This window comes from Lissotriton vulgaris, chromosome 9 (genome assembly GCF_964263255.1).
Source record: "Lissotriton vulgaris chromosome 9, aLisVul1.2, whole genome shotgun sequence".
NCBI classification, from domain to species: Eukaryota; Metazoa; Chordata; class Amphibia; order Caudata; family Salamandridae; genus Lissotriton; species Lissotriton vulgaris.
The window spans coordinates 235,257,335-235,270,706 of NC_141697.1; the positions used below are offsets into that span (position 1 = coordinate 235,257,335).

General features: G+C 43.1%; 1 protein-coding gene across 1 annotated transcript in view; it reads right to left on the reverse strand.

Moving 5' to 3' along the window:
• Positions 1-13,372, reverse strand: part of PLCB2 (phospholipase C beta 2) — a 492,254-nt gene that overhangs the window by 12,158 nt on the left and 466,724 nt on the right. The window contains exon 28 of the mRNA XM_086937381.1: positions 11,904-11,999. Coding sequence (XP_086793507.1) covers positions 11,904-11,999 — 96 coding nt within the window. The remainder of the gene's footprint in view (positions 1-11,903; positions 12,000-13,372) is intronic.

Genomic DNA, 13,372 nt, shown 5'->3' on the forward strand with positions numbered 1-13,372 from the left:
ACATTTTCTATGCCTAGATATCACAATTAAGCATGGGCGAATTTTGCGAATTCGCGATCCGCAAATTTGCGGATTTGCGAATTCGCAATCCGCAAAATTTGCGAATTTGCGGATTTTTAATTTTTGCGTGTTTGCGGGTGTTCGCGGGGAACTTTTGCGTATACATGGGGCGCTTTGGGTGTTCGCAGGGTTTTTTTTGCCTGGTTTATCACTGACACCCTCTCGTTTTTTATGCCCTTCTGCCCTCTGTACTAATTGTTTTTGTGCCTTTCTGCCCTCTGCCCCACTCTTGTTTGTGCCCTTTTGCCCTCTGCCCCACTGGTTTCTGTGCCCTTCTGCCCTCTGCCTAACTCATGCCCTCTGTCCCACTTTGTGCCCTTCTGCCCTCAGCCATAAGTCAGCTTCAACAGGAAGCACTAATAGATAAAGTATAGCAGGTGCTTGAGTTGAAGGTCAAATTAAGTTACACAGTCATTAATCACCCCAAGTTTGGGGTGATTAATGATTGTGTAACTGAATTTGATATTCAACTCTAGCACCTGCTTTACTTTATCTATTAGTGCTTCCTGTTGAAGCTGACTTTTTGTAACTATTTTAGAGGCTCTAGCAGCTTGCCGGCGCCATTCTAAAATAGTTACAAAAAGTCAGCTTGAACTTTTGACCCAATCCGTTCCGCTCGCGGATTTTGCGGGAAATTTGCGAATCTCGCGGATTGCGAATTTACCGAAAATCCGCAAAATCCGCGAGCGGAATGGATTTTCCGCCCATGCTTAATCACAATGGGAAATTTCCTGTGTAAAAAGTGAGTAAAACAGTTTTTATCAAAACACCCTCAACACCAAACTTTTTCAAAGGAAAACAGTCAATGCAATCCTATGAGTAAAAGTAGGGTTATTGTTTTGCAGGTAGGTAAACATTTTTTAGGGTTGAGCTTCTGGGGTTAGAACAAGGGTTCCCCCAGGGTCAAGGTTGCACTCAGAAAGCACCCTCTGTGGCACTAGGGCAACCGGGTGCAGAGTGCTGAGGCCCAATGTTATCCAAAATGGACAAGGGGCCACCGGTTGGTGGCTGCTCATGGGCACGCTACTTTGATGTGGGAGCGAAGCTCCTACGGTTTAGCTCAGGGTAAAGGGGGATCCAAGATAGCACGCAGTGTGCACCCTCAGCGTCACTGGGGCAGCCGGGTGCTGAGTGCTGGATCGATGTCGGGAGCCCTGTTGATCTCAATGGTGGAGCTCCATTTAGAACAAACAGTGCAGGCTCGGGCAAGAAGATCTTATGGAGGCGACCACTGGATGGAGAGGTAAGTTGCAATGTTGTGGTACACCGGGTCACCGTCGGTTGCACCGCCCAAGGCCTGGGGTGTCGGGTGTAGGGGTGTCTTTTGGCATTGGGTTTTCTTTACCGGCCACTGTCGGGGGGATCCTCCTGATAGGGGCTGCAGGCATCATCCGGAGACTTGGGGTCAGTAAGGGATCACCAGATCCCAGGTTAACATTGCTGGGGAGATCTTCTCGTGGTGTTGGGCCACTGGAACTCAGGCTAGTGGCATCAGGTGTAGAGTGGTGCAGCCTCACCGATTTGGCTGGAGCCAGAATCAGTTGGTGAACAAATCCGGTTCTCACAGGAGACAAAGTCTTGTTGGGGAAGGCAGGGCAGGTCTTCCGAGTTCTGGGGGGCTTATGACTGCTGGACACACCAGGATTTCGCTGGAGCAGGTCAAGGTCTGGACAGGCAGGTAGGGCTGGGGACAATTCAGTTGGTGTCCTCTTTTTCCTTCAGCACAGTTCTTCTGCCCTTTTTCTTGTTTCTTCTTCACAATCACCGACACTCAGGCACCCATATAGATACTCAGACAACCAATCAATAATCCATTTAGACACTCATGTAGCTACTCATCAACCCATGCACCCGCTTACACACCAACTGACAGACTGGTACAGACATTTATATAGTTTACTCACTAACCCATGCATTCAGTAAGACATGTTTAATCACTCACTTATACAATCAGTCCCACACTTACTAAATCATCCATCCAGACACTCATACACCCACTCATTCTTCAATACACCGAGGCGAATATATATATAAAACATATTTAAACTTTACAGAAACACACAGTTACTGGATGATGTCATCATAGATGTCAATTGAGATGTCATCAGTGATGTCACTGACCATGTCATGAATAATGTAATAGGTGACGTCATCATCTGTGCATTGTGGCTGCGCAAGATATAGTTAGCTCAACTAACTAGAACGGACAAATTTCTCTGGTTTTGTACAAGTGAAATGTCCAACTAACTATAACATCCCTGAAACCTGTGGTTTTTTCAGTGATTTTCTAAGGTTTTTTAAATGCTAATTTTAACTAAAAGGTCCTGAAACCTATGGTTTTTTTCAGCGTATATATATATATATATATATATATATATATATATATATATATATATATATATATATATATATATATATATATATATATATATATATATATAAATGTACCTGTAAGTATTTCATAAACAATTCTGAGACTTAAGGATGCATACAAAATTACAGCATAAATTAAATTACTATTCTTTCTGTACTAGTAATTAGTTATACTATTTCTAACATATCTCATCTGAGTGGTTATGTGAGTAGCTGTATGGGTGAGTGAGTGGCTGAGTAACTAGCTGTTTTGGAGAGTGAGTGGGTGTGTGAATAGCTGTATGGGTGGGTTTGTGGCTGTGTGAGTGGCTGCATAGATGTGTGATGAGTGGCTGTACAGGTGAATGAGTAGCTGTGTGAGTGGCTGTATGGCTGAGGGTATGGGTATGTGAGTGGCTGTATGGGAGAGTGAGCAGTTATTTGAATGTGTGTATAGGTCTATGGGTGTGAATGGCTACTTTGGACAGTGAATATCTGTATGAGTGGCTGTAAGTATTAGTGAGTAGGTGTGTGAATGGTTGTATGGATGTGTGAATGGGTAAGTGGTTCTGTGGGTGTGTGAGTGGTTGTATGGGGACGAAGTGGTTGTATTAGTGGCTGCATGGGTAAGTGAGTGGGGGGAGTCATTAGCTGCACTGGTTAGGTAGTGGCAGAGTAAGTGGCTGTATGGGTGAGTGTGTGGGGATAAAAGGACCTGTAAGGGTGAGTGCATGGCTGTTTGAGTTTCTGTATGGGTATATGAGTGGGTGTGTAAGTGTCTATGACTGAATGACTGGATGTGTGAATGGCTGTATTGGTGAGTGAGTAGGTGCTTAGTGGCTTTATGAGAGGGTTAATGGGTGTGTGAGTGGCAGTATGGTGAGTGGTTGTGTGAGTGTCTTTATGGTTGAGTGATTGGCTGGATGAGTACTGGTATGGGTCTGTGAATGGGTATGTGAGGGGTTATGTGAGAGTGTGAGTGGGTGTATGAGAGGTTCTATAGTGGTGTGAGTGGGTGTGAGTATTTCTGTGGATGATGTGATTAGTGATGTCATTTAAGATGTCATCAGTGATATAACTGACCATGTCATGGTTGATGTAAAATGTGAGGTGATAAGCAGTGCATTGTGGGGCCATAAGTAATAGTTAGCTCAGGTAACTATAACTGATGACATTTCACTGGTTTTGTATGAGTAAAATCTGAGCCTAACTATAATGTCCCAGTAATCTTTTTTTCAGTGAATTTATAAGGTTTTTAATTTTTATTCCTAATTGTAACCTTTGAGAGTGAGTGTGCAAGTAAATGCATGAGTGTCTAAGTGGGTGTATGAGAGAGTGCATGAGTGTCTCCATCAGTAGCTATGTGAGTGAGTGTCTGAATTAGCTTGGGAGTGGCTGCATAAGTGTCTCACCAGGTGTGTGAGTAGGTGTGTACGTTTCTGAGTGGGTCTGCAAGTGGGTACGGGAGTGTCTGAGTGTATATCTGAGTGGACATCTGAGTGGGGTCATGAATGTTTGAGTGAGTGAGTAGATCTATGAGTGGGTGTGAGAGTATCTCAGTGGGTTTTTGAGTGCCATCATGTGTGTCTGTGAGTCATTCTGTGAGTGAATGCATGAGTGTCTGAGTGGGTATGTGAGTGGGTGCATGAGCTGCTGGGTGGGTGTCTGAATAGGTGCATGAGTGTCAGAGTAAGTTTCCCAGTGGGTCTGTGAGTAGCTGTGAGAGTTTCTAAGTGGGTTTGCAAGTGTCTTCCTGAGTGTGTGAATCAGTCTGTGAGTGTGTATATTAGTCTCTGAGTGGGTCTGTGAGTGAATGCATCATCTCTGATTGGGTCTGTGAGTGGGTTGGTGAGTGGGTGTGTGTGTAGGTGCGTGAGTTTCTGAGTGGATGTGTGAGTGTATAAGTGGGTCTGTGAGTGGGTGCGTGAGTCTTGGTGAGACTGTGGGTAGGTGCATGCATCTCTGAGTTGGTATGTAAGTGGATGCATCAGCATCTAAGGGGGTCTGTGGATGAGTGCTTGAGTTTCTGGGTAGGTATGTGAATGGGTTTATGGGTCTCTGTGGCAAGATACATGAGTGTCTAAGTAGGTCTGTGAGTGAATGCATGAGTCTCTAAATTTGTCTGAGTCTATATGCAGAGTGCAGCAGAGTTTTTTGGTCACTTGGGAACTCCACAAACTCCACCCAGGTCTAATATATTTTGCCTCTTCTTCTCATTTCTGACCTTTATTTAGCCTCTTTGTGCTAAATTCTGACCTGTATTTCGGTCTTTCTGCTCGTTGCTGCCCCTATTTTGCTGCTTTCTGCTCATCACTATCCTTTTTCACTTTTCTGCTCATTTATTACCTTTATTCTGCCTCTTTATGATAATTTCTGACCTGTATTTTGCCTCTTTCTGCTTATTTATGACATTAAATTGCCTCTTTTTGTCATTGCTGACGTTTATTTTGCCTTCTTTCTACTTATTTCAGACCTCTATTTTGCCTCTTTCGGCTTGTTTCTGACCTTTAATTGGACTTGCTCTACTTGTTTCTGGTCTCTGTTTTGCCTCTTTCTGCTCCTTGCTGACCAGTATTTCGCCTCTTTCTGTTCATTTCTGACCCTATCTTGCCTCATTCTGCATGTTGCAGGCCATTAGTTTGCCTCTTTCCACTCGTTTCTGACCTCTATTCTGCCTCTTTCTACTCGTTCCATATCTCTGTTTTGCCTCTTTTCCTTGTTGCTGATCTCTATTTGACCTTATTTTGCATGTTTCTGAACTTTATTTAGCCTCTTTCTGCTTGTTGCTGATCTCTGTTTTGCCTGTTTTTGCTTGTTGATGGACCTAGTTTGCCTCTTTCTGCTCATTGCTGACCTTTATTTTCCTTCTTTCTGGTTGTTACTGACCTTTATTCTGGCTCTTTCTACTTGTTGCTGGCCATTATTTTGCCTCTTTCTGCTCTTTGCTGGCCTCTATTTTGCCTTTTTCTGCTTGTTGTTGGCCTCTATTTTGCCTCTTTTTGCTCATTGCTGGCCTCTATTTTGCCTCTTTCTGCTTGTTGCTGGCCTATACTTTGACTTTTTCTGCTCTCTGCTGACCTATATTTTCCGTCTTTCTGCTTGTTTCTGATCTTAATTCTGCCTCTTTCTGCTCATTTCCGACCTTTATCTTGCCTCTTTCTGCCTGTTGCTTACCTTTGTTCTACCTCTTGCTGCTCATTTCTGACCTTCATATTGCCTCTTTTTTCTTGTTGCTGGCGCTACTTTGCCTCTTTCTGCTCGTTGCTGCCCATATTTTGCCTCTTTCTGCTCTTCACTGTCCTTTATTTTCACTTTTCTGCTCAATTTTTACCTTTATTCTGCCTCTTTCTGCTTATTTCTGATCTGTATTTTGCCTCTTTCTGCTTGTTTCTGACCTTAATTTGCCTCTTTTTGCTCATTGCTGACATTTATTTTGCCTCTTTCTCCTCATTTCTGACCTTTACTTTGACTCATTCTGCTTATTTCTGATCTCTGTTTTGCCTCTTTCTGCTCCTTGATGGCCTTTATTTTACCTATTTCTGTTTGTTGCTGACCTCTATTTACCTCTTTCGGATAATTTCAGATTCTATTTTGCCTCCTTCTGCTTGTTGCTGGCCTTTAGTTTGCCTCTTTCCACTCATTTCTGACCTGTATTTTGCCTCTTTCTACTCGTTTCTGATGTCTATTTTGTCTCTTTCTGCTCACTGCTGGCCTTTATTTTGCCTCTTTCTGCTCGTTGCTGATCTCCATTTGGCCTCTTTTTGCTCATTGCTGACCTTATTTTTACCTCTTTCTGCTTGTTGCTGATCTCTATTTTTCCTGTTTCTGCTCATTGCTAGCCTCTGTTTTGCTTCTTTCTGAATCTTGCTGGCCTCTACTTTGCTTTTTCCTGCTCGTTGCTGACCTTTATTTTCCTTCTTTCTGCTCGTTTCTGACCTTAATTCTGCCTCTTTCTACTGGGTTCTGACCTTTACCATGTCTCTTTCTGCTCATTACTGACCTTTATTCTATCTCTTGATGCTAGCTTCTAACAGCTATTCTGCTTGTTGGTCATTGCTGATCTCTACATTGCCTCTTTCTGCTCATTGCTGGCCTTCATTCTCCCTCTTTCTGATAATTTCTGGCCTCTATTTCGCCCTTTTCTGCTCATTGCTGCCCTTTATTTTACCTCTTTCCGCTCCTTGCTGAACTTTATTCTGCCTCCTGCTGCTCATTTCTGACCTTTATTTTGCCTCTTTCTATTCATCGTTGATCTCTATTTGTCTCATTTTGTCCATTGCTGTGCTCTATTTTGTCTCTTTCGGCTTATTGCTGGCCTCTAACTTGCATTTTTCTACATATTGCTTACCTTACTCTTTCTGCTAATTTCTGTCCTTTATTCTGCCTTTTTCTTCTTGTTTCTGACCTTTATCTTGGCTCTTTCTGCTCGTTGCTGCCTTTATTCTACATCTTTTTGCTAATTTCTCACCTTCATCTGAGGATACATACAGTCACACAGCTACTCACTTAATATATGTCAGAAGTGGTATCACTCAGTAGTAGTGCACCTAGTATAATAATTTAACTTTTTTAGTAGGTTAGTATATATGTTTAATACATAAACTCCTAAAAACACTTACACTCACTTGATGATATAATCAGTGATGTTATTTGAGATGTCATGAGTGATGTCATCAGTGATTTTTCTGACCATGGTGATGTAATATGTGAGGTTTTGGGCAAGTGAAATCAGAGCCTAACTATAAAGTCCCTGTAACCTTTGATTCTTTCAGTGAATTTCCTTGTTTTTTTAAATTCGATTTGCTAACTATAAAGACCCTGTAACCTCATTTAAGCAAAAGAAATATACAGATTGTTAAATAGAATAAGGGATACAGGCTAAACAAAACAGCACATGTGGAAAATATGAAGGCCATCATAAGGCAGATATAAACATAAATAAGATGCAAAAGTGAAAGAACAAGAACCATAGTTTTTTTAAGTGAATTTCTAAGGTTTTCAAAATCTATTTCCTAACTTTAACGTCCCTGTAATCTTTGTTTTTTTTACGTAAATGTAAAAGATTTTTTTAACTAGTAGTCATGTTTGCAGAGTGGTGGAGGCCTCCGACCAGCTCTCAGAAATCCGGCTATGCAGAATTTACTGGAGCTAAAAGGAGGGCTTCTGGGTCCAGAAGAACCGAGGCGTGTTTGCAGAGTGGTGGACAAAGGAGAGTGTCCTCCAAAGACCTCTCGGCCATTCTGCGGTGTCTGAGTTACTGGAAGTAGCAGGAGGCCTTTTTGGCCCCCAAGGACACTCTAGAGCCAACGGGACTTCATCTCCGAATGAGCAGTGCACCTGGAAGCACACTGGCAGAGTAACAGAGAACAGCAGTGTGGCCTCCAAAGTCCTCTCAGCAATCACCCTCTGTGGGACTTACTAGAGGTAACAGGAGGACTCGTTGGCTCCCAAGGAGCCTCAGCATACAAGGGGACTTAAACCCAACCAGCATTGCACCATAAGGCACGTTTGCAAAGTGGTGGAGAAAAGGGTGTGGCCTCCGAAGACCTCTCAGCAATCCTGCAGTATGGGACTACATAGAGGTAACAGCAGGGCTTGTTGGCCCCCAAGGAACCTCTGAAGCCAAGGGGACTTTATCCCACAACCAGCACTGCACCTGGAGTGGCATTTACAAAGTGATGGAGAAAGGGGGTGTGGTCTCTGAAGTCTTCTCAGCAATTTCACTATGTGAGACTTGATTGAAGTAACAGGAGGGCCTGTTGGCCCACAACGACCTTCAGCATTCAAGGGGACTTCATCCCCCAACCAGCAGGCCACCAAGAGAAGCGCATTTGCAGAGTAGTGGAGGCAGGGAGCTAGGCCTCCGAAGACCTCTCAGCAATCCAGTTGTGTGGAACTTACTGGAGGTAATAGGAGGGATTGTTGGCTCCCAAGGACCCCCTGCAGCCAAGAAGACTTCATCCCCCAACCACCAGTGCGCCAGGATGTGTGTTTGCAGATTGGTGGAGAAAGGGAGTGGAGGTTCCAATGACCTGCCTTTCCTGCATTTTCCTGAGGCCCTCATTCCCCGGGCCTTGACTTTTTTTTTTAATTAAATATTTTTATACATTAAAGGGAGGGGGGCCAAGTAGGGCCCCTCTTGGGCTGATATCTGCCCCAGGAATACCATCCTCAGGTGACCAGCCTATGGTGAGTGCCCTGTTCCCCCCCCCCGAGACACCTATTTAGATGTATTGGGGGACCGCAGGCGAGCCTCAAGGCCCCGCAGTTCCTGCTGGCTTCCTGCCTCCTGCAGGATTTTGCATTGCTTTGATAGAGAGGGAGCTGCTAACATGCAGCTCCCTGTTATCAGAGTAATTGTGCTCTGCTTTGAGAAAAATGCTTTTGATTGCTCAAAATGGAGCTCAGTGTCCTATGACCTGGCATGACCAGTAAAGCTCCTGCCAGGCCTTTGCAAACAGCTATGTCCTGGGGTTGGGAACCCCAGGATATTGCAAGAGCCGGCCCTGGGGGGTGGTGGTCTCCAGGGCCATGCATAGCTTCGAAAGGGGGCTGCGTAGCCCCCCTCCTTTCTTGATTTTGCCCAGAAGAGGTGGTAGTCCCCAGGGCTGCATGAGGGCACCGTGTCCCCCCTGCATTTTCTTTAAATTAAAGCCCAAGGGAGGTGGTGGGCCCCGGGGCTGCGGGGATGGTTTACGCAGCCCCTGTATTCTTTACATTTAAAAACCCAGGGGGGTGGCAGTTGCCAGGGCTGGGTTGGTCCAAGAGATCCACCATTATTTAATAAATAAGCCCCAGGGAGGTGGTGGCTTTTGATTTTCAGCGGCATTTGCGAATCCATTGCGACTCCTGACAAAAATGTAACAAAATAAAATGTTTTTCCCTTCCCTCAAGAGGCCTAGGTGTTCAGGGTGTTTCTAGCCTGCCTCCTTTTCTTTTTTTCTGTGACTTGGTTCAACCAAGTCACAAAATGGCTGCCAACACTTGCTGGTTTGAAGTGATGTCACTCAATCAGATCTCAGCACGAGATCGGAAGGGGTAGCGGATCCTCCGCTTTCCTGGATATACAACTGGAAATTTATTTCCATTTCTCCGCAACAACTGAAAGAATTTACACCAAGTCACAAAAAGGCATTTCCCTGAACCAACATCTACTTTGATGTCATTTGAGATGTAATCAGTGATGTCATAAAAGATGTCATAGAACATGTTATGCGTGATGACATATGTGAGGCCATAAGCAATGCATGGCAACGTGCAAGTTATAGGTAGCGCTGCTAACTATATCTAGTGAATTCCTGTTGTTTCTTTTTATTTTAAAATGTTAATGTTCGCACTGACAAATTCACCTAATTATAAGGTTACTTTAACCTTTGTTTTTTCAGTGATTTGTTAGTGTTTTTATTTAATGAAAACAGATATTTTCATTACACCTAACATTAACGTTACTTTAACCGTTTGCTTTTTCAATTAATTTTAGTTTTTTTTAAAGTAAATTAATTCTTTTTGTGAGTATATATGGTATGATGGCTTTATAGTTGTTGTGTTCTGACATTATTTTAGTAAAAGGATGTGTTTTATGTATTGTAACAAAACAGGATATGGTTCACAGTTTGCTAAATCTATGTAAAATGTGTGTGAGTACTAAACAGATAAATATTAAATAGACATTGTTTATTTGTTCAGGTATTGTAACTTTGATATCAAGACATGACACCAGCAATCTTTTTTCGAGGTGTCATTACTCAAACAATGATGGGTGTGCATAGTAGGGTGTGGAGAGAGACGGACCTGTCCTTTCAGATCTCTCTCTCAGATGACAGGTGTGCAAGTAGGGTGTGGGGAGGGACTCATTTCTCTGATGAGACCTCTCTCTGTAATAATAGGTGTGCATAGCACGGTGTGGGGAGGGATTGCCCTCTCCTTTTAGAGCTCTCACTCAGATGACAGGTGTGCGTTGTAGGGTGTGTGGAAGGACTGGCCGCTCTGCTGAATCCGCACTCTGTATTGATAGGTGTGGATAGTAGAATTTGATGAGGAACTTCCTGCTCCTTTCAGACCGCTCTCTCAGATGATGGATGTGAGTAGTAGGGTGCATGGAGGGACTGGACTCTCTGCTGAAACCTCTCTCTGTAATGATTGGTGTGCGTAGTAGGGTTTGGGGAGGGACGGCCCACTCCTTTCAGAGCTCCCTCTCAGATGACGGGTGTGCATCGTAGGGTGTGTGGGAGGACTAAGGTCTCTGCTTAGACCTGTGTCTGTAATGATAGGTGTGCATAGTATGGGGTGGGGTCAGACTGGGCTCTCCTTTCAGACCGCTGCCTCAGATGACGGGTGTGCATAGTAGGGTGTGGGGAGGGACTGCCCTTTCATTTTAGACCTCTCTCTCAGATGATGGGTGTGCATAGTAGGGTTTGTGGAGGGAATAGCCTTTCTGCTGAGACCTCTCTCTGTAATGATAGTTGTGATTAGTAGGGTGTGGAGAGAGCCGGGCTCTCGTTTCATCCAGTAAGATTTCTTCATACAGTAGCAAGTGTACATAACAGAGTGTGTTCAAATATCACCTACTCCTTCCTCCTTTTAACAATGCCCTGAGAGTATCGCACAATCTTAACTTTTTTTAAGCAAAAGATCTAACCTTCCTTATCTATTCCAAATTTACTCTTAAAAACAAGGAACACAATATGAAGTCCTACTAATAGAGAGTATTGAGAACTCATTCACTCCTTTCTCACTATTCACGATCCAGAGAGATCATAAAAATGAGTGAGAAACAATCTGCATTTATTTTTGTTCACAGTACCTACACATTAGACAATTCCTCTCTAAATCAAGGGGGACAATATGCTTTTCTGCTGCCTCTTTATGTAGCTTTTTTACTTCATTTCCACAACACCTCTAATTTTTCACAGTAAAGAGGCGGCATGTCTAACATTACAACAGCAAGCCAATCAGAGCGGTCGCTCTTTCGAGACTCACTGGAGCCTCTTGCTTCTGTGAGAGTATGAAGGCTCACGGGAATAATTGGCCTCTCCACTAATCACAGGTCACCGTTTTTGATTTCACGCTCTCGGAAGCTCAACTGGCAAAATATACAATACATTTATACCCTTAATATCTTTAAAATGACTGAACAGATTTACACTAATTCACAAAAAGCTCTATCCGCGGACCAAGATCTAGCTTTCTGCCAAATTGGTGTCATTTCGTTCAGCAGTTTTTGCTGCAGCCTTGGCTAATGAAGACTAGGAAAATGCATGGGGTTTCTGAGTTTTGGGACCTTTCCCCTTTTTCTTGGCCCCTGCTGTACGAATCACCATCAAAACGTTGTGAAAGGAGCTGAGGTAGATGAACTTTTTTTTGGAAAGTTTCATCAAGATTCATCAAACGAGACAAAGTTATTAGAAAACCAAATAAAAGCTCTATCTATGGAAAAGCAGACCTAACTATAACTACCTAATGGCAACCCCCAGTAGGGAATATATATATACCTGTCTTGAGATGCCTTCTCCATTGTGTTCTTGCTCACAGTTTCGATCCGTTCTTGTCTCTTTAAATCCAGCTTCTTTTTCATCTGTTTAGTGTCACTGAGGAAAGATATATCAAAGCCTATTTTACTTCACAGGTTTACGTCTCGCTTTTACTTTTTCCAACTATCAAGATGATAAGCTCTACATTTCCATAGCTTGCCATATTTTTAAATTATGATCCTTTGCCTACTAGGCTACTTTACTGTGGAATACTCTGCTGCTACATATGAGAGCTCAGACTAATTTATTGCACTTTAGAAAGCTATTAAAATATGTCTATTTATGATTTAACAGTCTTTTTAATAAGTCCCTATGGTCCTTCTTATTAATGGCATGACGCCTTCGGTAACCACACACTTTTTTAAATACCTTAAATAAATAAATATAAAATATTTTAAAAAGCTAAATATGAGTTTCTTTTTATATTGTTTAAAGTAGATTCACATAGAATAGTCATCTGAATCACAAAAGATTTTTAAAAATTCTATGAACTAAACCGACAAAGTTAGATTTACTCTAACTCCTGTACTTGTAAATTCTGTAATTTTAGCCAAGCATGGAAAATTGCTCCCTAAAGAGGACGAGCTGCTACTTGTCCAGTTAAAATTCTACTGCACGCAGTTAGTACTTCAAATGCACACCCTTAAGCGTGTGTGTGGCCATGCCCTATGTCGCAGGCATGATGAGCCTGCGCTAACACCGTAGTTTCTGGCACAGCCAATTACTCAGATAAGGTTGAGCCAGAGGTTAGTTTCCATGGGTGGCGGGAGGGGCTTACCATGGCAACGGGTAGGAGAGTCATAATAATGGTACTTCTGCAGCCTCGCTTTTGTTACCAATCAAATGCATAATTTCTGTAAGCTGCCCATGGTTAGCACCTGGAAGTTCTGCCAGTACTCTTCCGGGAATAATACAACATCCAGAAATGTCCCCCTCCCACCGTGCATTGGGGAATACTGGCACAGTCTTGTCAGCCAGTGTGCAATGTCACCTTTTTGGTCATTTTTATACACAAACCTCAAAGGCAATAATCTATAGTTCCCTGTGTTTGGGCTCCACAGCCACCACTGACATGTATCCACCCAGTGACCTGCAGCAGGTCGAGAGGAGCACCCGCCTTGGAGGTACAATAGTTTTAGGAGTGGGTCACGGCATACACAATATAATGGCTACATTTCTTCTGCTCATTGCAATCAGCCTACTAAATTGAGGAGAGGTCTCAAAATCTATTATCTCTGTCACACTTATAAGTTGTAAATGTACTTTCTGTCCTCCAGTAATCCTCCTGGGACAACTTCCCCTTTGCAAATTAATTACGTCCCCTGGTCTCGGTAACTGAGGAGATGGTTTACAACCACAACTATGATCTCAAACCATTGATACATTCCGTTCCAATTTCTAAATAGGATTAGAGGATACCTCTTACATGC